This window comes from Colius striatus, chromosome 8 (assembly GCF_028858725.1).
Source record: "Colius striatus isolate bColStr4 chromosome 8, bColStr4.1.hap1, whole genome shotgun sequence".
NCBI classification, from domain to species: Eukaryota; Metazoa; Chordata; class Aves; order Coliiformes; family Coliidae; genus Colius; species Colius striatus.
The window spans coordinates 13,920,694-13,948,224 of NC_084766.1; the positions used below are offsets into that span (position 1 = coordinate 13,920,694).

A 27,531-nucleotide genomic window follows, 5' to 3' on the forward strand; every position below is an offset into this window, starting at 1 on the left:
GCCGTGAGGGGAGGCGGCGGCGCTGGGAAGGGTCGGAGCCGGGACGGGCGGGCGCGGCGGCGGAAGGGGCGGGCCTGGGGCAGGCCGGCGGCACGGCGGCTGCATGGGGGCCGTGTGGGGACGTGCGGCGCGGCTGGGCGGCCCCGCGGCCCGGGCGGCGGCGGCGGCGGCGGCCCCGGGCGGCGCTCGGCGGCTGCTGGGCGGGCGGTGCGGCGCCGGAGCGGGCCCGCTGCTGCTGCTGGCGGCCGCGCTGCCCCGCGGCCCCGGCCGCCCGCCGGCCGCCCTCGGCGCCGCGCCTCACTTCCTGCGCGCCGGGGCGGGGCGCGGGCGCTGGGGCCGCTGCTGTGAGACGAGCAGCAGCAGCAGCGCCGCCGCGCAGCTCCCCGGGGAGGAGTCGCCCGCCATGCCCGCCGCCGAGCCCGCCGCCAGCCCCGCCGAGCCGCAGGCGCCGGCGGCCGCCGAGTCGCTGCGTCGCGGCCGCCGCAGGAAGGTCAAGGTGGGAGCGGGCGCGAGCGGCCGCACGCCACGTGCCGCCGCGGGGGCAGCCATTCGTACGGCCGCGCCGCGGGGTCGGGAGGGAGCGCGGGCACGGGGATTCGGGCCTGAAAGGCGAATAACGGCGCGGTGTGGAAAGTGGGGGGCGGGCGAGAGCAGGCGGTACCTCCGCGTAACGCCGGCTTTCCCTCGGCAGGAGGAAGCCCAGGAAAAAAAGGTGAAGCGGCGGGAGAAGCTAAAGCGGCGCGGCAAGGCTGAGGGAGAGCAGGCCCAGCCCGAGGAGAGCGGCCTGGGCGAGGGTCATCTGCAGGCCCCGCAACCCAAGAAGACGAGAAAAACCGACGAGAGTAACGTCTCTGAGGGTACAGTGAAACCCTCCTCCGCTGTCAGCAGCGACGCGGCCTCTGGAGAGCAGGACAGCGATGCAGAGGTAGTAATGCTCTGCCAGCAGAGCCCTTGCTAATTAAAGCCTTGCTAGTAGCGAGGGGTCTTAATAATGCATAGTCGATGCTGTATCGAGACTTGGGGTGTGTGGGCTGTGAGAGCGTTAAAGTGCTGTTGTAGTAGGCAGCGATTGTTGCCGTTCCCTTAGTTTTACTGGACGTGGGCAGTTTCTGCCCGGCTGTGGATGGGTGATTGCAGCACAGCAGCACGTGCACCCACACGTGGTAGCGTTCTCTCCTTGTGGTGCTTTCTTCCTCGTGGTAAATGCCAGGCCCTTTGGAGTACTTTGTACTGGAAGAGGTGAGCTAGCAGGGAGCAGTTTCCATGTGCTAGCTCATCTTCATGTAGCAACTTGTGTCCTGCAACACAAGGGGTTTTCTCTGTTGTACAGGCAGTCACCATCCCAGACATGTGCGCTGCTTTGTGCTGTGACTATGTTTTCCCTGCTGGCAGGCCCTTTGAAGAAGTATTTAGCGAGGTGCCCTGTAAATGAAAGTTACAGTTGTCATTAGTTTCTTTTTTGTGGAATTCTCAGTGTTCAGATTTCAGCCCTGGCCTCATTTGTGCATGTGAGAGGGCTCTACCACTTGCTTTCCCCTCTATAAGGCTTCCTGTGGGTAGCTTTCTCTCATGTATTTTAAAATGGGATGATTGTTGCTTGTACATTGAGTGTGATGAAGTGATCTCTTGAGTCATTGAAGTAGAAGCTAAATTGTGAGTATTAAGAAAGTATCTGCTGTTGAGTGAAGTTGAGAAGCTGTTTACTTTGGGTAATTTGGAGGGAAATTCCTGCTTCACACAGTGAATCATGACACAAAATAGGTTTTGTTGTGAAAACGAGTGTTTTGATTATTTCAGTGGACTCCAGTTAAGATTTTTAGCAGGTGGTTTCCCTTTCCTGACTTGCCATGCATACATGCACAGTGCAGCAAGATGACATGGAAGGGGCATTTTTCCCCTTTTGTTTGCCATGGATCTTAAACAGTGGTGCAGGTATATCTGAATTAGGGTTGAGATAGCAGCAGTCTTGGTTTTGAGCAAGTTGTTGGAAGTAACGAGCAGGAAGACCTTTGACAGGAAGGCTATACTTAAGACTGATGTAAAAATAGGATTCATTTGTTGTAGTTCCATCACACTGAGTTGTGCAGCTTTTGCTGGTATGTCTTCTCATACAATGTGTCTGGATTGAAGTTTCCCACTTGACACCGTTGATGTTTTTGTTTGTGAAGTGCCTGCACCATAAGGGTTTTCTTTTTCTTTAAACAGAAAGGAGGTAGTGGTTAAAATTGTGGCGGTAAAAAGCAAATGCACAGCTTTTCTTGTGTGCCTCTGTAAGGTAGCTTATTTGCTCAGCTCTTTGGGATGATAAGGTTTTTTTTTTTTAATTTATCCTGGTAGGAGCTGACAGAAGAAGCAAAAGAGGGTGCCTTCTCCAATTTTCCTCTCTCCCAAAACACCATCAACCTTCTCAAAGGTTAGTTAACGCGGGAAATTTCTGTAACAGTTTGTCCAGAATTGCAGTCATAAGCAGACACGGAAGCCAAAGGTAAATTGTCCTAAATCATCTTACGTTTGTTGTCTGGTAAGATTACGTGCAAGAGCAGTGAGTGTGGATTCAAAGGATCTACTGTTGTTAATAGGAACAGATTTTCTGTTTTTTTTTTTCAATTTCAGGTGCCTTAAGGTGAGTTTGTTCATCCATCATGTGGTGGTTCCTAGATGTGTGTTCTACACATGGGGTTTCTCTTCTTGTCAGCATCATTCTATTTACTGTATGTCTTTAGTTCAGTTCCCACATCTGCTGCCTACAGTATCACTTCTTAAATAAGTTTAATGATGTTTTAGATATGAAGATTCTCATGTCCTGGTAACTGATTGTGGTTTTTTCTGGGCATTTTCCTGTTTCTTCTTGATTGCTTTTGTTGAATAAGTCATCACTGTAGAGTTCTTGTCTTCTGTATTGGGAAACTGTGACTCTTGTTCCTCAGAGTTCTCCTTGTTCCTTTGATGTTTTAGTTGCCTCGAAGTTTCTCTTGAATGGGTTGTTTCACTTACTCTGTGCAAAATCTCTCTGAAGTTTGTTTTGAAACAAACTCCTTCTCTCCACCTTCAAAACCAAGCTCCCACGACATCTTGGGCTGTATCAGAAACAACATGTTGTGGGGTGTTTTTCTTCCTCCTGTTCTTACACCAAACATCACAAAGAAGGTTGTGTTTCATTGCTTGTACTCAGCTGTGTGTTATGGGGGAAAGCACCTTTTGATATAGGGTAGGAGTTTAACCAAAGATGGGTAGTTTTGTTGTAAATTGCATCTCCTGTTGCGCACAGGAATTGACACGACGTGTCCTGTGTATTGAGACTAGTTATATGTGAGGGCCTCTAATTGTTGGCTTTTTAACAAAACCTTTTTGAATTACCTTACAGCTCGAGGTGTGAAGTACCTGTTCCCTGTCCAAGTGGAGACTTTTCATCCCATCTATGATGGCAAAGATGTGATTGCTCAGGCTCGAACCGGGACTGGGAAAACCTTTTCTTTTGCCGTTCCACTGATTGAAAAACTCCAGAGTGTCTCGCAAGATGGAAGAAGAGGCCGGGCACCAAAAGTAACTCACCACTTCAGGGTTAAAACTCCAAAACCTTAGAATATGGCAGTTCTCATAAGCAATTTTGTAATTGCTTTGGAGAGTTTTGTTTGTGACTTCCTTCTCCTTTATTGATGCTTGTAATACTGAAGGATTTCCTCAGATCAGGAGCTACAGTGTGACAGACGTTGCAACATCATAGTGATAGCATGTTTCATGTTTAGGGTTCCTTGTGGCTGCATTTGGGAGAGTGGTCAGGGCACTGGAGTGGACTTCCAGGCTACTGTCCTCAGGAAGTTAGCATGTGGCTTTGGGGTTCAATCCCCTGCTCTTCTCAGGTAGCAGTTGAGTCAGCTGGACTTGTCTGTGTTCACTGAGAGTGTTTCTCAAGATAAGATCCATGGTGCTAAAGTGAAGGCTTTGGGGTAGTTTCTTTTTCTCCTTATGTCTGGAGACTCAACTTAATGGATGCAAGTGGTGTTTACATTTCTACTTCAGCATGGGGTGGAATTGGTAACCAGGTCCCTGTGATCAGGTGTCATGTTCAAGTGTACGTTTTTATCATTAGACTAAAAAAACCTGTTCATAGATTAGTTGACTACTTCAGCCTCTCCCAAGCACAGCTGCATTTCTGTTTCTCTTCACTCCCTTCAGGTGCTGGTTCTTGTTCCAACCAGGGAACTGGCCACTCAGGTAGCCAAAGACTTCAAGAATCTCACCAGGAGACTGTCAGTGGGTTGTTTTTACGGAGGAACTCCATATAAAGAACAGCGTAAGTAAATGCCAAGGAATTACTACTGGATTGGGAGTTGACTTTCTCTAAATGCATTCCATGAATAAAACTGACTTTTTCACCCTTCAAAGTCTCACTTCAATTGGGAACCATGATATTGCTTTCAAAGGAAGCACTCAGCCCGTGTTCAATTATTTTAGTTCCAGTAGATCTTTAAAATAATGACTGTAGGTCAAGTGACTAGTCTTTTTAGTTTCTTCTTTATTGCTTGTTTTTGTGTGGGTTTTTTGTGTGTGGACATGTGCTGGGACTAGATGACCATCTGAGGATAAGAGACAACTGTGTATGTGCCTTTGGCTCTCTCTGCCTCCAGAGGTGGCTGTGAAAAAGAACTTGACTGAAAAACAAAAGCGTTTTTCTGTAATAAAGCTCTTCAGGTTTCTAATGCCAGATGATTGCTGCTTGGAAATTGACTTCTTGGAAATCTTGCTGTAACTTTGCTTGTAGTTTAGCTGATATTGCTTTTGGAGCAACTTGGTCCACCAAAGCTTTGTTACCTGGACTGGGTGCAGTGGCATTATTCAGAGATTAAAGTGAAGGGCAGCAGCTTTTTGATTCTAAAATCGGCAGTGTTACTATGTTACTTGTAACTTTTTACCTTATTGTCTCTTGGCATTCTGACACTGTCATTGTTTTCTCTTGCAGTTGATCTCCTTAAAAGTGGCATCGATATTCTAGTGGGAACACCTGGTCGGATCAAAGACCACATTCAGAATAGCAAGCTGGAACTTTCCAGCGTGAAGCATGTTGTTTTGGATGAAGTTGATCATATGTTAGACATGGGCTTTGCTGAACAAGTGGAAGAAATCTTAGGATTTGCATATAAAAAAGGTAAATTCTGACACCAGGAGAGGTCTTGGGGTCAGTAGAGAAAATGTAGTTTTGAAAACTGCTGGTGCACCCCCAAATTTAATCCATTGTGTGATGCTAGTGTCTGACCCTAGAGAAAAAGGGAAGGTAGAATCATAAAAGGTTCAAGCTGATGGGCTGGTGTGGCACCTCTAGAAGGAGGAGTGAAAAAAAAAAGAACGGGAAAGGTGGCAAAAAAGCGACAAACCTAACCCAGCACTCCCTCCTGAGAGGTGGCTGAGCAGAGGGTTGGGGTTATGGTTATGGCATGTCTGTGTCCTCATCATCATACAGAGTTGCCAGCTAAGGAATATTTGCTCTTTTCTGATGGAGGCATTTATCAAAGCACCAGGTAGCAGGTACAGAGCGAAAGGAGGTTATTTTAGTAGTGTGGAATATCTTGCCTCATTTTACTGATGCCAAAAGTTTTTGAAATTTTGATAATTACTGGAAATAGAAATATCAAGGATTACTGTTATCAAGGTTGTCACCTCAGGCTCTGGAAGCCACCAAAAAGTTGGTTGCTGGCAGAGCTTCTTCACATCTTTGGTAGCTGCACTTGACTACTGTAGTACCATGAGCTTTGTGGATCTAAGGTTTGACCCAACACAGCCACTGTCATTTATACTTGACGGTGAAATTCTTCCCATTTCTGTAGTTGGTCTTTGTCCTGACAGCCAAAAAGTGGCCATCTTCTAAAAAAAGAAATCTCTATAGGTTTTGGAAGAGATGTCAGAAGTATTCAATATTAATTTTTTTCTTCATAACTAGAAAATAAACTGTGGGGGATAATAAGCCTTCTTTTGCAATGTGTGTGTTTCTGTCTGATCCTGTGGAGCTGTGAAGGTAGGTTAAACGTTTTCAAGGTACTGTTTGTTAAATTGTTCATAGCTATACCTTTCACAGCTAGTATTGGAATAGCAAGAAAGGGGGATTAAGACACAAGTTCTTTTCAGGTACGTGGGAGGGCTTCAGGCACAGTCTAAACCATTTTTAGCAGATGATCTAGAAATGTGTCTTGTTCTTCTCAGGCAGGATGAGGGATCCAGTTTGGTCCAGTTAAAATGACTGTAATTTTGCCTTGGGTGTCTAAAGGGTACTAAAAATGTTTTTGTTGCTTCTAAGTTTTCTTGTTGTAGCTGACTTACTGCAGATACAAACCTCTTAATTTGAGGGCAACTCCAATGCTTTTTTCTTCATTTCTCAAGTTTCAGAGTCAGTTGCGATGACTGAACTCAGTGGCCTTTCCTTCCAGGTTCTGAGAACAACCCACAGACACTGCTGTTCTCTGCAACTTGTCCACGATGGGTATATGATGTGGCAAAAAAATACATGAGAGATGAATATGAACAGATTGACCTGATTGGCAAGAAGACTCAAAGGACTGCAACGACTGTGGAAGTGAGTGATTCTGCTGCAGAGCAGTGCAGATCCTGAAATCACGTGGCCTGGATAAAATGGGTTCTGCATTGCCTTTACAAATAGTGGTTGGGATGACTTTTCACATGATTGACACACACTTTTTGTAAAGCATGTTTTTCATGTGAGGGCAGTAGTTTGTAAGCTTAAAAACCCCACTTTTTTCTGTGTTGTGTCTGTCGTGTACCTGACTTAGATTTAATGTAGATGCTTATCATGTTTCTTACTCAAACAGCACTTGGCTATACAGTGTCGCTCATCTCAGAGAGCAGGAGTTCTTGGAGATATCATTCAGGTCTACAGTGGCAGCCGAGGACGGACCATTGTCTTTTGTGAAACCAAAAAGGAAGCAAATGAACTGGCTATGAATGCTTCACTCAAACAGGTACTGGGGGCTGAATGGAGAGCAGCAGTCAGGGATATCCAGGGGTTTAATGCTCTGAAATACAAATGAGGTTGCAGCCATGTCAATGAAGCTGTTTCTGTGGATGCTTTAAAGACTTCAGAAGGCTGTTTCTGGAAGAGAGTTTTGCAGCTCAAATACCCTTTGGGCTGTGATTATTAATTCATTCCTTTGACTTTAAAATCACACAGGAGAGAATCAATGGAAAATTCACAGCTTATGCTTAAAACTGCAAGATAGTACTAAGGGTAATAAACAGGAACAAGTGTAGTGCACATACTCCATCTCTGCTTTTCTGATTCCCTCTCTTAAAGACTTTTATTGTATGAACAGTCAGTATTTGGGAAAAGCCAACTAATATCGTAGAATGGAATGTCTTGATGCCCATAGAAGGTCACTTAATAGTTTGTTCAGAACTCGGTGATATACTGAGCAGGTTTCTATACTTGCTTGAATTATTATCCTTTTTAGAGCATGGGGAAAGGTGCTGGATGTTTTTCAGAACAGATCCCGTTTGATAGTAAATGCTAATCTGTGGAGAAAGAGCAGTGATGAGATTACATGGTTTACCTGGTATTTGATAAATGTCATACACCATCCAGATTAAAATCTTGCAGCAACAATTTTTGTCTGATGGCCATTCTGCTTTAACAGTAAATCCAACTGCTTTGTTATTGTGTCAGTATGAGATGTATTTTTCTCTTACACTAGCAAATTTTGCTTTAGCATATTACTCATTTGAATTCTGAGCTTGTGACTTTCCACATTCTCTTTGTCAAAAACTTTATCTGTTTTTTTGTCCCATTAAAATGGAGGTTGTTCAGATCACCTGCAGGGTAAAATCCTCACTTTAGCTTCTGTGGAGTTTGGGATGGCTTCTCAGGGAAGGAGCAAAGTGTCTTGCTAGCTTTTGGTTTTACTTAAGTGAAGTTGTGTCTGTTTGTTCCAGTGGAAGCGAAGCTGAAGTGAGCCCCTTTGGCATGGCAGGCTGCAAAATGTGCAGTTTGCTGTTGGTATGCAACAAGTAATGTTATGGTAAAACTACTGCTTTTGTCCCAGAGAAGGATCGAACCACAAGCTGGGACCTTTATATTCCTTTGGTATCAGCTGTGTAATTATTTTCCTGTTGCTCTGCACAATATTTTGGGGTTTTTAATTAGATGTGTTTAGATACTGCAGCCTAGCCTCCTCTGCTAAATGACATGTACATGATTTGTTTCACTGACAGGATGCCCAGTCCTTGCATGGTGACATTCCACAGAAACAAAGAGAAATTACATTAAAGGGCTTCAGAAATGGTGTGTTTGAAGTTCTGATTGCAACAAATGTAGCTGCCCGTGGTTTGGATATTCCTGAGGTTGACCTTGTCATACAGTGTTCACCACCCAAAGTAAGTCCCTGGGGGAAGCTGAAACTGTAACTTTTTCTTTTTTTTTGAGACAGAACAGGAGGTTTATTTCTCTTGTCACCAGGAACACATTCTGATTCAATAAAGAAATGGATTTTTTTGTAGATGTAGACCTAGAATTTCCTAGTTAAGCTTTTATATTCTGAGCTTTGATATAAGTGGTGGGTTTTGGTTACTCTGGAAGTTGTAGGATAGCTTTTAATGTTGTTTCAGCATTTCTGAGTTCTTTCTGAATGCTGCTGAATTTTGTAACAATTCTAAAATACCCTTTCTGATCTCTTGTTTCTTTTGAAACTCCAGTGAAGCTTTTTATTTTGAGGAAACTCACATCAGTGGCGCGTGTTGAGGCAGCATACCTTGGGCAGGATAGCGTGTGCAAACCTGGGTGGTTTGGGTGTAGGTACAGGTTTGGGTACAGAGATGTCATGTGTCACTCTTTTGGCTTCTGAATTAGTTTACCTTGCACTTTCTCTCTCTTATAATGTACAAATATCGACAGTTTAAATGAAACAATGTTTTCTCATGTTCATCTGGATTTCTGCAGGATGTTGATTCCTACATCCATCGCTCTGGACGGACGGGTCGAGCTGGCCGGACTGGGATCTGCATTTGTTTATTTCAGAGAAGAGAAGAAGATCTTCTGAAACAAGTTGAGCACAAAGCGGTGAGTTGTCCCTCAGACCTCTGCGTAATGAAATTGTTCAGCTATTAATAAGACACTGCCACTTTTAGTAGACTGTCTAACCATGGGCTGCTTATGAGTTCTGTATGGGACTCATGACCCATAGTCCAGTAGAACTATAATGTTGTAAGCATTTGTAAATACTTTTGTATCAACCTGTTGTAATAGCTCACGAGTTTCCCCATGTTGGCAGTACTCTGTTGCTGTCAGCAAACAGAGTGTGACAGGAGTATGTGAAGCAGACTCTGCCTTTCCTTAAAATTTGCATGTAAATTGATGTAAAGTAGCTCCAGGCTAACAAAGAGATGAGCTTAAAGAAAAGCTTGATTCTAGCTTGAGAAGTAACTTAAGTAAAGATTGTGCCAATGTTCTAAACAGTGAGTAGTCACAGTAATGTGACTTGGTTAGGGTTGAGTTGTAGAGTGCTGAAAACACCTTTAACTGTAATTTGTTTTCTTGATTTCAGGGGATTACATTTAAGCGTGTAGGTGTTCCCTCTGCTACAGATGTAATTAAAGCTTCAAGTAGTGATGCCAAAAAGTAAGTTTATTTGCCTGTTCTGAGAAGATGTCTAGAGATCTTACAATCTTGCTGTTAATGCAAAGCTGTTAGGGATTAGACCTGTTTGTGAGCAAGTCTTTGCCTGTGTCATAAGTCAGCTGGTTTGCATGTAGACACTGTCTTGTTTTAATAAGATGTTATCAGTAAACCCTGTGTGCTTGAACATAGATCTCTTCATAGAACACCATGTTCTCTAAATTCTTGCAAAAATTAACCTTTATTTACGTCATCAGAAATCAGGAGCAGGACAGACAATTACTGTCACGTGGAGGAACTGATTTTGGCTGCTCAGATGCAATGTGTGAAGAGCAGTACTCACATCATGAGGATTTGCTTTGCAGTAGTGAGAGTGTTGTAGCCCTGTCCTGTGTTTCTTCAGTAATTTTGCAGATGATATGAAGCTGGATGGGTGTGTAGATCTGCTTGAGGGCAGGAAAGCTTTTCAGAGGCACCTGGACAGGCTGGAGTGATGGGCCGAGGCCAGTTGTACGAGGCTCAACAAGGCCAAGTGCTGGGTCCTGTTCTTTGTCCACAATAACCCCAGGCTTGGGGCAGAGTGGCTGGTAAGCTGTCCAGTGGAAAGGACCTGGGGGTGTTAATTGACAGCAGCTGAACATGAGCCAGCAGTGTGGCCATTTGGCCAAGAAGGCCAACGGCATCCTGGCTTGTATCAAAAATAGTGTGACCAGCAGGACCAGGAAAGTGATTGTCCCCTTGTACTCAGCACCAATGAGGCTGCACCTTGAACACTGTGTTCAGTTGTGGGCCTCTCACTGAAAGAAAGAGACTGAGGTGCTGCAGCATGTCCAGAGATGAGCAACAAATCTGGTGAAGGGAGGGTCAGAACACACATCTGATGAGGAGAGGCTGAGGGAACTGTGAGTGTTTAGTCTGGAGAAGAGGAGGTTGAGGGTAGATGTTATCACTCTTTACCTGAGAGGAAGTTGTAGTGAGGTGGGAGTCTCTTCTCCCAAGTTACAAGTGACAGGACAAGAGGAAACAGTTGTGCCAGGACAGGTTTAGATTAGATATTAGGAAGAACTTTTTCACTGAAAGGTTTATTAAGCACTGGAATGAGCTGCCCAGGGAGGTGGTGGAGTCACCAGCACTGGAGATATTGAAAAGCTGTGTAGTTGAGGTACCTATGGGCTTGGCAGTGTAAAATTAGTGGTGGTCAACAGTCTTAAAAGGTCTTCCAACCAAAATGACTCTATGATTCATTGTATTGTTTTATGCTCAAGAGTTGTGTTTTTTATTCCATGCAGCTCAGATTACATTTGCTGCCCTATTGGTTGCACAGACAACAGTTGTTATAACTAGTGAGGATTTGACCAGTGTAAAGGAGATCACTGGCAAGGTGCTGGCTTCACCACATACTGAAAACTGGCAGGAAGTTCTGGTGTATCAAAAATAGCATTAGAGAAGCAGCTGTTCCATTTCCCAGCTTGTTTTCACTGCATCTCCCAGAAATAACCAATTTAATCAGCTTGCACTGAGATGAAGAAGTGCCTTGCAGTGGCATTGTAGTGGTTTGCTTCTCTTGTAAGCAAAAGCAGGGATTTCTTGGGTTTGCTGCTTTCTTCAGGATTCTTGGGTATGGCTGATATTTTAGAGCCCTCCCTTGGTGTTTTTATCAGTGCTCTTAAACGTGCCATGTTGCACATCATTGGTTTGAACATGTCTTTCAAGAAACTTGGCTAAATAGACAAGGTGTGGACATTCGGCATCCTGAAGATGTTGAGTTAAACAAGGGGTAGTGAAAGAAGTATGGGCATGATAGCCAAGGCTGTGGGAGATAATTCACTAATCTTGAAAGCTGTCTGAAGTCCACGTCTTAAATACTGACTGCATTTCACACTGGCCTTTGCTGATCTCTTCCTTCAACTTTTGTTGTCACCATGTAGGTTGTTGGAGGCCATTCCTCCTTCTGCAGTAGACTACTTCAGAAAATCTGCTCAAGAGCTCATAGATGAAAAAGGGGCAGTTGCTGCCCTGGCTGCAGCTCTGGCCCATATCTCCGGGGCATCTTACATACAGCAGCGCTCCTTGCTCAACTCAACCGCGGTAAATAACGATACCTATGTTAACAAGAACAGATAAGTGAATTGCTTGTGTCCAGTCCAAGTGTGGTGTCTTCTTCTCAGGCTCCTTCAGCAGGGTTTCTGAATAGCTGTTATCCCCAGCTTCTGGTTTGTTGCTTGTTCCTACACTGAAACTGGCTCTTACCAACACTGCAGGAAACCAGAGGAACTCAAAATCAGTCAGCAAATCTTTTTGTAAGGACAGTTAAAAGAATTCCTCCAGAGATCTAAGTGATAGAAGCTTTTGATGCTCAAAGGTAGTTTAACTAATGACATATTACAAGCTAATAGATACCATGTTGTAGTTTTCTCTTACCAGGAAGCTCTTACATTTCTGTAATATTTCAAGTAAGTCTAGCATGTGATTACCTGATTTCAAAGAGTAAAAATGGAGAAATGCTATTGGCCTTCATATCAAAGGGCCATCTTAGGTTAGATGGGTACCTTCAACTTTGTAGGAGGCTTCGGTTTTGGGAAGCTGATTTCTTAGGGTTAGATACTATATTACAATAACAACTTATTGCATAGTTTATTAATTGGTGAGTTAGAGGCCGTCCAACCAAGTTTAGCCTTGTAAATGTTTTTCTGTCTTTGTTCCCTGAAGGGCTTTGTGACCATGGTGTTAAAGTGTTCAGTAGAAATGCATACCATGAGCTATGCCTGGCGGGGACTGAAAGAGCAGCTTGGTGAAGAAGTAGATGGCAAAATATCTGCAATGCGGCTCCTCAAGGGGAAGATGGTAAGCTGGCCCAGCCTTGATGGGGAAGGAAGGTGTGTGTACATGCATGGCCAGTCCTGCAGTGATTGAGGCAGGAGTTCTGAAGTACCAGTATAGAAATGTTGATACCTCCCTCCATCCATACTCAGCCTCATTTCTCGAAAGTCATGAGGTCCCCTGAAACTGCTGTTTATGTATCCACTACTAAAACCCCCCAAAAGTATTGAAGCTGATGGTGTTCTGAAAGACAGTTATTTGAATGGAAACACTACTCCTAAATGACAATGCAGGATTTCTCTCCTAAAAAATACTCCATCAGTAATAAGTATATAGTGGAAGTGGGTGTTTATTCTGTCATTCTAAGCCCATACTAATCCTATATACCAGTGCATTGGAAGCATGGCTGTAGAGTAGGGCAGTGACTGCCTGACCTGAGCAGTACAGCATTCACCTGCCTGTCAGCCAGCCTTCTGATGCGTTTGACACTTGTTCCTGTGCAAGGGTGTTCTCAGAGAGCTTCTGGTGACAGGTGATGGCTGTCTTAAACAGACATGCCGATTGCAGGCGATGCTGCTGTCAGCACAGAGCATTTGAATCTGCATTTGGTTTTTAGCTTTTGTGTTTTAACTGCTTTTTTCTTCAGCTTATAAAAAGTTTCCCCCAAAGGACCATGCTTTCTGCCATTTCTGATTTTCTACAGTTACTGTATGTGAGCAGTTGCAGGTGTTGCCTGTCTGGTGTGTGTCTCTGCTTGGATGTATCTTTCAAAAGCAAATGCCTCTTTATTTTTTTGTTATAGGGGGTGTGCTTTGATATCCCTGCTGATGAACTGAGTAACATACAGGTATGTATGTTAGTCAGAATTGTCTTTAGAATCTGGTGTTCAGAAGTTCATTGCCGTATATGGGACTGAACGTAGGGTGGTTTGGGAGAATAAGGTTTATATTTTAGTAAGGATCTTGCTTTTAGATAGAAAGAACACAGTACAGTCATAGAATCATAGAATAGTAAGGGTTGGAATTAAGCTCTAGAGATCATGTAGTCTAGCCCCCCTGCTAAAGCAGGTTGACCTTGCTCAGGGCACACAGGAACGTGTCCATGCACATTTGAAAACCTCCAGAGAAGGAGACTCCACACACTCCCTGGGCAGCCTGTGCCAGGGCTCCATCAGCCTTTCAGTGAACATGTTTTTCCTTGTGTTTAAGTGGAACATTTGTGTTCCAGCTTATGTCCATTACCCCTTATTTTCATACACCATCATGCCTCTCTCATTTCAGTTCTCAATTATATTACCTGATTTTATTGAACAAGTCCTGTGTCCTTTGCCTGCTTTGGTTTTGACCTGTCCAATGTATTTGAGAGTTAACCAGTTTTCTTCTGCCCTATTTCGGCACGGGTGGGATTTATCTGGAAAGGCCTTAGCATTCAGCATTGCTTTTAATGATATACCTTGGCTGCCTCTGCAAACACACAAAGTCTTGTAATGTTGGCCTTGTTTCAGGAGCAGTGGAGGGACACCAGGCGCTGGCAATTGTCAGTGGCAAAGGAGTTGCCTGAGCTGGAAGAGTACCCGCAGGAGGCAGGACGAGGATTCTCCAGGTTCGGGAACGGGAGGAAAGGTGATGGTGGCTTCAAGAGAAACAACTGGTTTAAGAATGGAAACTGAGGCCATGATGTTAACAGGTCGCTTGATTAACCTCGGTACAGATACGGGACTGAGATGATTTTTATCCAAAAGTAAAACGCCTATTAGACATTCTTCTTGGTCTTTATTCCTTGATAAAGCAGCTTGGTTTTGAGGATGGCTAAAAATCACGTTTGCTGAAATAACTGGTATTTTGGGAAGATTTTTTGCCCAGTAAATTTGCTGCTGTTTTCCTGCCGTTAAACCAAACACCATCCATGTCTTGTGGAAGGGAGTGTTTCGCTGTGGGAGCTCGATGTTGTGGAGGAGCAGCAATTGAGGACGTGGACGGTTACTGCACCTTGCCTGTTCAGCAGCCCTTGCATTAAAAAAATCTATTTCAAAAATACTGCGTTTCCAGACAAATGTGAGCTGGAGCCCCGCGGCAGCCTGTCTGGAGCACGTCCCACAGGCACCGGGGGGCGGTGGCTGTTGGGCTGCCCTCGCTTGCCCGTTGCCGCCTGCAGATTCTCAGTGCTCGGTGTGGTTTGGCCTCAAATCCGCCACCGAGGCTGTGGGGAAGAGCAGCGTGAGTTGGGAACGGGAGGCGAGGGGAGCGCGGCGGCCCGGGGAGGCGGCTGCGGGGAAGGGAAGGGGCGGTGCCGGCCCCGGCATCGCGTCAGCGGCGGCGCGCACGACGCTGGGCGGGCGGCGGCGGAGGGAAGATGGCGGCGGCGGTGGCCGGAGGATGGGCCGCGGTGTGCGAGAAGTTCCGCACCGCGCGGACGCTCTCGGCCGTGGAGTCGCGCAAAGATCCGGAGACCGAGCCCTACCGCTCCAAATACAGCGCCCGGGCGTTGCTCCAGGAGGTCAAACAGCTACTGAGCGCCGGCGAGGAGGGCGGCGAGGCGCGGCTGCTGGCCGTGCGGCGGGCCGTGCTGGAGTACGAGCTGGGCGTCAACCACACGGACACGGAGGAGCTGTCGGCCGGCGAGGAGCACCTGCAGCGCTGCACGCAGCTCCTCGAGCCCCACCGCCTTTCTCCGGACTGCGTCTCCCTCTACATACAGGCCCAGGTGGGCTGGGGCTGTGAAGGCCGGGGAGGAGCCTGTGGCGCGGGGCCGTGAGGGGCTCTGGAGGAGCCCGGGGGGCGTCACAAGAAGGGGGGTGCTGTGTCTGTGGGCCGTGCCGCGTGGGCTTTGAAATGGGCTGCAATCTGGGTAAGGGAGAGTCGTCTCTTGAGGTATATGGCTTGAGTAATAATAACAAACATCATTAGTCTTGGCGTTTATTTCTTGCTTGTAGAAATAATTCACAGGCAGTGGCTGTGGAAGGATGCTGTTTTAACATTACAGCTGCAGAACATGCAGAATATCTAACTGCGTTCTCGTCATAGAAACTGGGTGTTGACAAAGCAGGATACTCTTCAGGATAAACTGAGCTAGAATAAACTAGTAAGAGACCTTGGTATATCTGGGATTCTTTGTCATTTGTTATTGAAATAAAGTTGGGAGATGCTTTTGTTCATGCAATATCCTGAAAAGGTAGATTGTTCTCAGAAGTTGTCACTTGTTTGCTTTTCAGCCTTGCCTGTTATTCTGTTATACCAGATGAGTAAATACATTTCTGCTAGAAGTAATAATATCCATCTCTTTATTCTGAAGAATTATCTGTGCATGTGGAAAAGCACTAATAAAACAGTGACTTGTCTTACATTGATTAAATTAACTGAGTTGTCTGGAATTTGTGAGGGTACCTGTGCACGTTGTCCTTCAGTATGATGAGTACATCACTACAAATCTATCACTCATTACAAGACTGGAGATCGCTTCAGCAGCCAACTTACAGTGGGAAGATGTTATTTTATTTATCATCCTGGGGAGCTGTTGCCTTTGGCTGAGGGCCAGGGATTCCACTGTGCTTTTGAATTGGTGTGCTTGGAAGTGATACTTCTCCCTGTTGGACAAGTGGTTGCCCAGATTTTGCTGGTTTGTGGCCTTTAGGAAACAGCAGAATGAAGTTTCTGTGTTATGCATGTGAAGTGCTGTGGTCCAACAGTAACCAGGTCTGTTGTCCAGCACTGCCATCAGACGTGTAGCTGCGAGCTGTGATGGTGAATGAGCATGACCTCAGCTTTCCATTCCAAGGGCTGTAAAATACTTCAGTATATTTAATTAAAAACAGTTTTGGTGCAAACACTATAACTGTCAACAGCAGACAGGTTCTAGAATGTATATAGTATATTGTCACAGCACTGACTTTTATTTTGAAAGAAAAGAGTATTCTTTTTTCTTGCTAAACCTATTTCTGTAGCCCTACTTGTAATTTTTGAGCTTCTGCATAAGCATATGTATCACAGTTTCTGTCACATTTGGATTGTTCCCGTGCGTGGCTGTGGGAAAAGTATTTTTCTTCACAAACGTGTGGTGCTTTCTTATAAAAGGAATTTGTACCATCACTGCCTAGGAATTACATTAGCACGTGAGGTATAGTTTGATATTAATGCATTCATCTTATTAGTAAAATTAGAGGTACTTTTTATGAAAAGTGGGTTCACAGTTACCTTAAGTTACTATGTACACTCCTGTGATTTAAACTTGAAAGCAGCAATCTGTCTAACAGTTTAGTCACTTTTTGTTGTTGAAATTAAACAAGCATTCATTCCTAGCAAATCTTTTTCCTGGTATTTTTTTTAATATAGAGTCGTGATGAAAAAGGTCTAATTCCTTGGTTCTTTTTATGGTATGTGTGTGTGATATAAAAGCCATATGAATGATATGCGAAGGACACTCTGTGGAAAAAGCTCATTATTGGAACACATCAGTCATTTAGCTGAGTAAACATAGGTTACAGCTTGTGAATTGGCTTCTGTATATATTTGCCACCCTGAGAGCCCTCTCTTTTGAGCAATTCAAGATAAAAGGGATGGGTACAGTTTCTGCTCTCTGAAATTCCTTTTAGTGAAACATATCACTCTTCTTCATCCTTAAATATATATGTGTGTGTAATGCCAATGCAATGTAGTGGGAAAATAACTAATTTGGTTTTCCTTTTACTTTTAGAACAACCTAGGTATCCTGTGGTCTGAAAGGGATGAAATTAAAACTGCACAAACTTATTTGGAATCTGCTGAAGCCTTGTATAATCAATACATGAAAGAGGTACTGTGTTTATTAATACTGCATCAGGTCTTAATTTCACAAACCTCTTACAGTTCTAGTTACCTTTTAAAAAAGCATATGATGGAACTTGAGTCTGTGTTTTATGCTGGCTGCTGGGATGCTTTTCAAAAGCTAGCACAGGAAGAAGAAAACCAGAGGGTCACTTGCTAACTGTAAAATGAACTTATTATGGAAAATTATTTTGCTCAAAAATACTGGTCCTTTTTGAAAGCTCTTTGCATGGATAATCCAAAGTTGAAACCAGGTAGAATTTGGCTTTTAATTAAGACTACTCTTATTCTTATCTTGTAAATGCTGTAAAATGTCAATCCATTCCTTTCAGTGGGGAAAGGAAACAAAATTTGTAATATTTGCATAGGTTGCTCTGGCTATGCACAGTGTTGCATGGAGGCAAGTAGATCAGTTCCATATCCAAGAGGACAGTCTTATAAACAGCTAAACCTCTCATGCATGTTAAACAACCTTTTTTGAGTTGTGGATTCTGCTGTGTATAGACAAAGACTCCCTGTATGGACAAAGACTCCCTTGTGCTATTTTTAAGCTCTTTACAAAGCTGTTCCTACACTGACTTGCCTCAAGGACAGTTTGTGAGTGAGCTAAAAACATTGTGGCTTTAAAGGAACAGTCTCAGAACAGCTATAAAGGTTGGATAGAATGTAATTTCATGAAATTATGGTTCAGATTTTACATGAACCTGGTTTACAGTACAGATTATTCTTGTGGAAATTTTATAACGGATTAGGCTTTGTTAGTTGATTACTGCCACATGTTCACCTTTTTTCCCCAGGAAAAACCTACTTATGCTGAAAAGCTTGTCTGTTTATTTTCTGCCCTCTGGATTGGTTGATCTAAGTAGAGATACTACATCTCTAATTCCTGATGTTCAACTTTTGATACTTATCCCCAAGCCAGGTATGATATTGTTAGCATCCACATCAACTCTAAAAGATTCTAGCATATGCACCGGTGTTTATTTTAGTGGATTAAACAGTGCTGCCTGATATGTGACGTTTTTACTGTGGACTATTCTGAAATTGTTAATTTTTTTATTGGTAGTGTCTAGTGAATGTTCCTCCTGAGGCTTTGCTGCCTGACTCTAAGGTATACACAGATGATTGTCAATAAGCCCACATCAGATCACTTACCCCTTTTTTCCATCAACATTTTGTTATTTGCCACTTATATTTCTGGGCTTTATATAGTCAAACGTAGCTATGCCTAAAGACTCTTATTTAAGGACCTACAGCTAAAGACTGGTTTTATCATAACTTTATTTGACTTAGGTTTCTCTGAAAATAGTGAACTGTATTTGACATCATCTGCAAAGAGTTAAGAAAAAAACACCTCAAGCAGAGGGCATGGGGCAAGCTTGTCTAATGCTTTATGTCTCTTTATTGTTTATAAAGAGGACTTGAGTCCCGTGCAGAGGTATTTTGATGTTTAGGGTTTATACAACTATGTCAACACTCCCAAATGGTAAGAACGTGAATATACTTTTTACAGCATTCCCTATTTTTAGGCTGTCAGGAACCCTTCCTGTCTAGGAATCATTGATAAACTGTTGATGGATGAGGCCTTTTCCTGACCTTGTGGATTTAGTTGCTTACTAATTGGGTTTACTTAACTTGCAAATTGAGAGGTGGTGGGTTTTTTTTCCCCCCTAAAGCAACTAAAGCAAACCCAGAGCAACTAAAAGAATAAAATTATTTTGGTAGAGTTAAAAGATGTTCATACTGTCTGCTTGTGAATGCTTGGAGTTTACTTTAAAAAAAATAGAGCTTATTTTTGCTCTTATGAAAGCAGTTTAACTGTTTAATGCACCATAGTGAAAATCTGAGGGTGCTAAACTTGATGGGCAGGTGGTTGGGCTAGTAAAGTTCACCTGGAAAGGAGAGTTGCAGAGCTCTTCCTAAGGATAATTAAGGATGTAAGGCTTCAGATCAGAGGATCGATCTATAGATATGAGACAGAGGCAAGAGTTTTGCTTACTGTGTAATTTCAATTGCTGTCTTTACATGAATAGTTCTAGTCTTCCCAGAAAATAGTCTAAAACCTTTTGGGAGAGTTGCAAGCCTTTCTATGTAAAGAAAATGAGATGGAGGGTTATGAATTCAACTAATGAGATATAAACAGAAAAGCCTAAAGATTAAAAAATATTTAAAAATATACCTCTCTGGTAGGTTAAACACACTTTTATTTATTTGTCACTCTCTGTTTCAGACCCCTTTGTTCATGTTTGAAGATGAATCAAACATTTCTATTAAAAGCAGACACACAAATCCATTCAAGATTTTTTTTTAATGAGAAAAATGTTTTCTTCCCTATAAAGCACAAAATGCATTCTGTAGCCTTACTCCTGTTCATACCTGAGTTTGTATTATCTTATGAAAGATATGTCTCTAGACTGCTTTTTATATCTAAAGGGTGGGTGTCAGGAGGTTGGGACATCCCTTTATTCTGTAGTAGGTAGTAATAGGACAAGGGGTCCTACCTGCTGCCTTATACACATCCAGCAAGAGCTCATGAAGACTACCTGTGAGAAGCAGCAGGGGCCACCACCCTCTGTCAGCTCTACACTCACTGAACCTCAGGCAGATTGTTGCTCCTTCCATATCTATAGCCACCTACAGAGCCATGCCAGAAGCTCTATTTAAGCCTCAGCGTCTACATATGATCCATGAGCTGCCAAGTGAGAAGTCCTCACACACACTAAACACATGGAGAAAAGTGCAGTAACTCTGCTCACAGGGAACACCACTATATGGTATCAACATGTTAAAGATATCTCCTAGGACAAGCCAATCTTTTTTATATGTTGCTTTGATAAACCAATAACAGGGATTACAACTTCTAAATCTTAAGCTTATCAAAAAAAGAGAAATGAGGAGGTTGGGACATCCCTTTTTTCTATAGCATCTAGCAACAGGACAAGGGGTAATGGGATGAAGTTGGAACACAAAAAGTTCCACCTAAATATAAGAAAAAACTATTTCACTGTGAGGGTGACAGAGCCCTGGCACAGGCTGCCCAGAGGGGTTGTGGAGTCTCCTTCCTTGGAGGTCTTCAAGACCCACCTGGACATGTTCCTATGTGACCTGATCTAGGTGAACCTGCTGTTGCAGGGGGTTGGACTAGATGATCTCTAAAGGTCCCTTCCAACCCCTACCATTCTATGATTCTATGATTACTTTCTCTTTGGCTAAGATATAAATGGCGTTAAGAAAGGGCTAGGAAAGTTGCTTACTAAACTGGGCTCTGTTGCCACCAGACGTGCTGAACATCCTTCAGGGTGCACTGTGTAATGGAAAAAAAATATCTTGAAAGACACCTTCTTTTGGAAGTGTTTTGGAATTGACATCTGGACTTATAAAGGAAATTAGATAAGTACAGACTAGTAACACTTTGCAGTAAGCAATGGTAATCTGTGGAGCTGGCCAGTTACGCTCCCTCCAATTTTACTGGCAGTTGTTTTAAAGCCAGGTTGAAAGAAGCAATGGTGAAAGATGTGCAGTTGGCTGTATGGGGATTCGGGAAGAACTTGTTTAAAACCAAAAAAGCCTTTCTAAATGCAGTAGTTCACGTCATTTATATCTGGCATGTAGATTGTGCCTGATAGCAAGGTGTAGCATCTTCATCCTCCAAGGCCATTGCCTGTTTTCTCATTCATATGTTTGAGTAAATAGTCTTACCATCTTGTGACTAATGAGAGGCCTTTCTCTGTGGTCTTTACTGCAGGTCTGCTGAACACTCTGCACACAGTGTTCTTTGCAGTACTTCCTGCAGGATGTTTTCTTGCTGCTGGTTAGTGCAGCTGAGCAAATGGAGTATTTCACACTTGAAGTCATGGCTAGTATTAAATTGATGCTTTAAAAAAAATTATGTTATTGTACAAAATAAAAGACACCCAGTTATAGTCCTTGTAGAATCCAGATTGCTGTCTGCACCAGGAATACTCATATGCTACAATATGTGAGCAGAAGTCTTCTGCAAACTGAAAACCTTGTAATACCTTTTGGAAGTGTGGCTTTCATCCTCTAAATCGCCCGAGTTTTGTGGAGTTGCTCCAGACATCCGACACTGAGATTGGTGTAGATTGGTGAAGTTTTGTTGTATTTGTCATTGAAAAATGGTAAATCATCCACAGCCAGAAGAGGGAGCATGATGTTACAAAGTAAGAGCAAAGTAGTTCATTGACTGTATCATGTACTCTTGCAGGATGGAAATCCGCCCCTTGATCCCAGTGAACATTTCATGGCAGAGGAAGAAAAACTCACAGACCAAGAAAGATCCAAAAGGTGGGGAAGTAACAGCATGCCGAGATTATTACTACTTTTCTGTTTTAAAAATTGTGAGGATGTATTTAGGGAGGGGGGAAAAAAAGAACTACTCTAAAGAGACTGTTGTTTTTCTAGATTTGAAAAAGCCTATACGCATACTCTGTATTATCTGGCCCAAGTCTACCAGCACTTGGAGATGATTGAGAAGGCTGCACAGTATTGCCATACTACTCTGAAACGACAGCTTGAGTACTGTGGCTACTATCCAGTAGAGTGGGCACTCAATGCTGCTACTTTGTCACAGTATTATCTCTCTAAGGTAATATGCCTCATGTTTTTCTGCTGTAGTTGTATCCTAACTGTAACTTTCAAATAAGACAATTGCTTAAGCAACTGAGGCAGGGCTCCACATTGAATTAAAAATGTATTCCTATGAAACCACAAGCTGTCTTCTGATGTGAAATATCTTTTAGTTTTTTTCTGAAGAGGACTTAGGGGCTTTCCTGTGGTGGTGTGATGGCAGTGGGAAAAATGAGCAGGAATGTAGGCATAAGAAGAGCTCTCTAATTCATGAAGTATCAGCAGTGGTGTGATATGATGTTTGTAAATAAAACTTTATGGTTATATTCACTTAAATTGTTTCTTATAATTGTTCTCTTACAATCAAGAGTTTAAAACCAAAACCATCTGAGGGCCAAGCATTGCACACTTTATTTTCTATAAATTATTATCCTCTATACTGTAGCATGTGCTTAATACTTGAGTTTATCTGAACAGTAAAGCGAATATGTAAGACAATAGCTGTTTGCTTCCACACATCTGTGTTGATTCTAAATAATCTACTGTGTTAGGAAATGCTTCAACTTTATTTAGGAATTTCTGTATTCCAGACTATTTCTATATTCCAGACTATGCATCTTTTCTGATGGGTAGAAGGCTTCTGCCATATCTAACCCAGTACATGCTAATTTAGCAGTAACTCATAATTTCCATATCTTTGTGATGCACTGATAGTACTAATCATTCAACAGTGCACTGCCAGCCAAATATAAGGAATCTAAACCTCACTCATATTAGTGACTTGTATGTCCAGCTCATTCTAGCTAACACCCTGTGATACAATCTGTACCACAAGACATCACTTCCTTCACCGCAGGGCAGCAATAGGAGCATAGATCAGAACAGTGAAAATGTTCACAACGTGTCTGGCTGATATTAAAAGCAAGGCTTGCTGCTCTGGCCGTGGCAGAGAGAAAATGGATGGTTAGAAAATACTGTATCTGGTAGTAGATGTGGAAAAATACTGTCTTCCAGAGTCCAGGGAAATGTACCCCAGAGCCTCTCAGTTCTGTCATTTGCTTTGTGGTGATATATCTTTACTGTCTGAGGCACAAGGAGTTCAGTCAAGCTGGGAGCAATGCTAGGGCTGGTTCTACCACTGATAAATGCTTCTGTTTCTTTTCCCCTAGCAATGCTTTATGGAGTCCCGACACTGTTTAGCAGCAGCCAGTGTCATCTTTAGCCAAGCAGGACAGGTGCCATCTGCTGAAGACAGTAAGTTCATTTAGAAGTTTTGAATAAAATACCATGACTTAGGCATCATTGATACATAATGCTAAAAGTGAAGTCTAGCTGTATGTACAAAACTCATGCCAGTGTTAATTTTCTGAAGTCTTTTTAATTAACAATAAAGTAGAATGTTTCTGAAGAGCTGCTGCTTCTGCATGTTTGGCCGTGGGTAAACCCTGTGAGAGAAACTCAAAATGCTTCTTGTGGGTGTGTCAGAATGAAAGCAAAATTTAAAACAACATTGGTTTCAGTAGTGGCAATGTCGCTGTTCATCCATTTGTCCTTGCTTAAAATGCACAAAATGCAGCTTACCTTTGTTTCTTAGTGATCAGAGGGCAATGATTCCATGAACCAAACCAGATGCTTCCTGGGTGTACTTCTAAAAGCAGGAGGGAAACTATAGCTCTTAAAAACCTCAATTCCAGACCCCTCCTTGTCATGTTGGCTGTCAATGCAAAGGAAAGACTTTGTGATTCAATGTGAAGATCAATACAAGAAACTTTCAGAGAACTGACCAGAGTTATAAGGACTTGTGGTTATGTGTCAGTACTAAACATAGCCCTCTGTTTTTGGCTTAGTCTTTGCTTATTTACAGCACAGCCTTTTACATTCTGTGCCTTGGGCAACTGAATCTTCAAGTCAATAGAGCTTTAACTGCTGGAAGGTGAGCAAGTACTCAGGGTAGCTCCTGTGTGAGTTCATAACTCTTGACTTTGAATACGTTGATCACAATGAATACTTTGAGCTGTATACAACAGAAGCTCTTGAATCCACTGAGGTTGCTATTTCAAGTTAAAATATAACCTGTATAGACACCACTAAGTTTTATTTAGTTGAAGTTCAGTGACAATACACTAATTTAATTGTTTTTAGTATTTTTCTTAAGCTCAAAAATACAGAACTCTATGCAGTTGCCTTTCTTGTATTTCAGTACTTGGAGGATGATGTCCACAAGCCTTTTTTGTTTTGGAGAAACAGGGCTGTGCTAACCTTAGGCTGTTTGAAAACACTGTATTATGAAAAGTTCAGGAGGATCTGAATCTTGGAGCAACCAGATCTAGTGGAAAGGTGTTCCTGTGGCAGAGGGGTTGGATTGAAATTATCGTCAAGGTCCTTTCCAACCCAAACCATTCTGTGGTTCTATAATAATTGGAATAGAAGCAAACACAGAGGTGTTGTATAAAGGTTCCTTTTCTTAGATTATCAACAGTTCTTATTTCCTTAGTAAAAGCAACTTCATCAGCTCCAATGAAGGCTAATGAACACAGTGATCCTGAGTCTGAAGATGGCTTTTTATTTTTAGCAACCTTGTTATTGTTCAGCTAATTCACTGCTTTCTGCCTCAAGACTAGGAAATATATTCCAGAGATAACTTAGGTGATTCCTGAAAACATTATCTTGGGACATCAGCAGTGCTGCTACTAATGGCAATGATTGTGAGGAGAAAAATACAGAAGTTGTGGAGCTAATAAGTCTTAGGTTAGTAACGGGTAGATTAACCAAAAGCTGTTTCCCCTACTTTTGTTCCCTTTTTTGGTAGCAAGTGTGGTGTCCATGGCAATAGAAATGCCCTAGTCATCCTCTGAAACGGTACTATGCAGGCAGCTGAATTTCAGAAAACAAGTGATCTCTTTTTTTTTTCTTTTAGAAAGAGACATGAAAACCTTTTCCAGTAAAACACCTTCAAGATGCAAGGTCTTTTTAAACATACATTATAATCTGGTTTCTTTTAAGAAAGGTGATGAATCCACCTTAATCTATATGGGTTTCTACTAGAATGACAGGTTACAGAATTATCATATAACCTACCATGGAGAACGTGTGTCTGTCTAACAGCGAGGAGAAATTAAATACAAGTGACATATTCTATGCATGCAACATTTGAGGTTCTTGCTGGAGCACTCGAGTTCTCTTGAAGTTTTTACGTGTTTATGTCCATTCGGTAGATGAAACGGAGCAAGACCAACAAGACCTTCGACAGAGAAAAGCTGAAATTGCAAGATGCTGGATTAAGTATTGCCTGAATCTCCTGCAAAGTGCTCGGAAATTACTTGAGGTAACCAAAAATCTGTTCATTGTTTAAAAACAAAGTCTGTTTTGATGTTCGTAACAGGAATCCATTCCTGGTTGATAGCAAGTGATAAACAATTGCCCAGTGAATAATCCAATAGGTGCTTGCAACGTAGCAAGTGTTTCCTAGTGTGTTTGGATGTTAGTGCAGCACTTGGAAGTAAGCAGTGCTAGGATATCAGCTCTGTAGTGTGATCAGCACACTGCTGGTACACTACTTCACAATTTTCCCTCCTCTGCTGCCTTTTCTTGCAGCTTCATTTGGCAGATGATGACCTACTTAACTCCTAGTAAGAATATCTTCTTAATAAGCAACAGTTTTGTGTGCTAATGTTCATTCAAGCACTTGATTAATTCCAGTGTTTGTTTCATTCATTTAATCATTCATTTGAAGGTTTAAAATACAGTATTTGCTGAAATGTGTTGCAGAAGTAGGGCTTTTGGCCTTTACGTTTATTGTTTTGACTATATTGACGTGCAGGGTAGGGAGACAAATTTGTCTTAGTCTTGTTTGTACAGAATTGAGACTGTGGTTGATATGACTTTTTGTGAATATAGGGTATAATGTGCCAACATTTACCAACTAGGTTTTATTTCAAAGGTAGCTCATAAATAAAGAGCCTCTGTGTAAGCCTCTCTTCATAATTTTTAATTGGTATGCATTGTCTTGTCAGGATAATATAGGAGAGCTGGATCCAGACAGGCAACTGGAACTCAAAGCCCAAAGGAAGAAAGAAGAGGATGAAAAAGAGAAGGGCAGGAAAAAAGCTGTCCTTTTTGGGACGAGCGATATATGTGACTCTGTGTTAGCCATGGAAGAGAAAGTGAGCAGCGTGTATCCTTTAGACTTTCAAGAAGCCAGAGAAATCTTCCTAGTTGGTCAGAACTACGTTCAGGAGGCAAAAGAGTTCTTTCAGGTTGATGGTTATGTTACTGACCATATTGAAATTGTTCAGGATCACAGTGCTCTGTTCAAGGTACTTGCTTTCTTTGAAGAAGACTACGAGAGGCGCTGCAAAATGCACAAGCGTAGAATAGACATGCTGGAGCCTATATATGCAGACTTGAATCCACAGTACTATCTGTTGATTAGTAGGCAGCTCCAGTTCGAGCTAGCTGACACCTATTATGAGATGATGGATTTAAAGGTTGCTATTGGTAACAGGTTAGAGGAACTAGATTCCCACACAATTAAAAAAATTAATTCTCTGGCTCAGTTAGCAATCAAGTATTATGAACTCTTCTTAGATTCCTTGAGGAACCCAGATAAGGTGTTTCCTGAAGAGCTCGAGGAAGATGTTCTTCGTCCTGCAATGGTGGCTAAATTTCATATTGCACGACTATATGGTAAGCTTATTACTTCAGATAGCAAAAAGCAACTGGAAAATATGCAGACATCATTGGAATATTACACATTTCTGGTAGACTATTGTGAGAAGTACCCAAATGCTGTCCGTGCCATTGAAACTGAACTAGAACTCAGTAAGGAGATGGTGGGTCTCCTTCCAACAAGAATGGAGAGGCTGAGAGCAAAACTGTGTCCATTTATATAAACACTTGCCTTGAAGGAAATGTGCACTATGAAAATGATATCTGTCAAAATGCCTGCTGTTGGACAGCTTCTGTACTGAGGTCTCCACAGTTTGGCAGCCTGCCCACAACCTGCAGTAGTGTAACTTTGTGAGAAGCTCAGAGCTCTCCTGTTCTGTAGGTTACCCCCACGGATGGTGTAAACTTCAGATGTAAAGTGAACGTGCAGCTAACGCTTTGTATTGTTTGTCCTGTATGTAAATATAAACCTTTCCTCCCTTACAAATTTTGCCTTTAGCAGATGATTCAGTTGTTAAATGTAATGCTGTAGGAAAATTGTTTCTTTTAAGAGACTCTATTGCTCTAGGAAGATTTTTCTAAGAAACTTGAGGCATGTTCTTCCACCTAGAATACATTTTATCTCTTCTAACGTTTGTCTCCAGAAAACTTTATCTGTATGAAGGGAACTTCATGTTATCTTCAGCATTTATTTTGTATGTTGCTTGGTGTTTTCTTTTTTCACCTGTTAATAAAAACACTAGTTGATAGAGGCTCAATAAATGCTCTGGCTTAACTAAATGGTTTTTTAGAGTCCTTAAAATTCCATTCCCATGTGTATTACTGCAGTATGATATATGTTACAACTTTGGCCAAAATAAACAGTTGTGAAAGAATTTTTACATGAGTATCCTCAGTAAAAGTATGTGAGCAATGGAAGTGCCAGAACCAAGAGCAAGAAGGCAGCAAACATTCTTGCTTGTGGTGGGAAGAGATACCCTGCCCTTAATACACTGTGAAGATTTCACAGATTAGAGGTGCTGTGCTCTAGCACCCCACATAGTT

The 27,531-nt window shown here is 42.5% G+C and overlaps 2 protein-coding genes across 2 annotated transcripts; both read left to right on the top strand.

Moving 5' to 3' along the window:
• The first annotated feature begins 103 nt into the window (after positions 1-103).
• Positions 104-14,195, top strand: LOC104552147 (nucleolar RNA helicase 2). The gene is made up of 15 exons (XM_062000790.1): positions 104-496; positions 692-925; positions 2,338-2,413; positions 3,365-3,543; positions 4,177-4,294; positions 4,961-5,146; positions 6,420-6,565; positions 6,819-6,968; positions 8,215-8,376; positions 8,939-9,058; positions 9,543-9,616; positions 11,542-11,701; positions 12,323-12,457; positions 13,236-13,280; positions 13,938-14,195. Exons 1-15 carry the CDS (start codon positions 104-106, stop codon positions 14,100-14,102), a joined length of 2,343 nt encoding a protein of 780 aa, XP_061856774.1. The 3' UTR covers positions 14,103-14,195.
• Positions 14,196-14,737: 542 nt separating this feature from the next.
• On the top strand, positions 14,738-27,267 carry KIFBP (kinesin family binding protein). Its single transcript, XM_010202928.2, has 7 exons — positions 14,738-15,136; positions 17,123-17,221; positions 21,458-21,537; positions 21,655-21,838; positions 22,989-23,073; positions 25,035-25,144; positions 25,833-27,267. Exons 1-7 carry the CDS (start codon positions 14,786-14,788, stop codon positions 26,709-26,711), a joined length of 1,788 nt encoding a protein of 595 aa, XP_010201230.2. The 5' UTR covers positions 14,738-14,785; the 3' UTR covers positions 26,712-27,267.
• The last annotated feature ends 264 nt before the right edge of the window (positions 27,268-27,531 follow it).

What these genes read in the sequence shown, in the direction of transcription:
- LOC104552147 (XM_062000790.1), top strand. Translation starts at nt 104, where the DNA reads ATGGGGGCCGTGTGGGGACGTGCGGCGCGGCTGGGCGGCCCCGCGGCC. An exon ending in AACTCCATATAAAGAACAGC is followed by an intron (nt 4,295 to 4,960) that starts GTAAGTAAATGC and finishes TTTCTCTTGCAG; the next exon opens with TTGATCTCCTTAAAAGTGGC. An exon ending in AACAAGTTGAGCACAAAGCG is followed by an intron (nt 9,059 to 9,542) that starts GTGAGTTGTCCC and finishes TCTTGATTTCAG; the next exon opens with GGGATTACATTTAAGCGTGT.
- KIFBP (XM_010202928.2), top strand. Translation starts at nt 14,786, where the DNA reads ATGGCGGCGGCGGTGGCCGGAGGATGGGCCGCGGTGTGCGAGAAGTTC. An exon ending in CCCTCTACATACAGGCCCAG is followed by an intron (nt 15,137 to 17,122) that starts GTGGGCTGGGGC and finishes TTTTACTTTTAG; the next exon opens with AACAACCTAGGTATCCTGTG. An exon ending in CACAGTATTATCTCTCTAAG is followed by an intron (nt 21,839 to 22,988) that starts GTAATATGCCTC and finishes CTTTTCCCCTAG; the next exon opens with CAATGCTTTATGGAGTCCCG.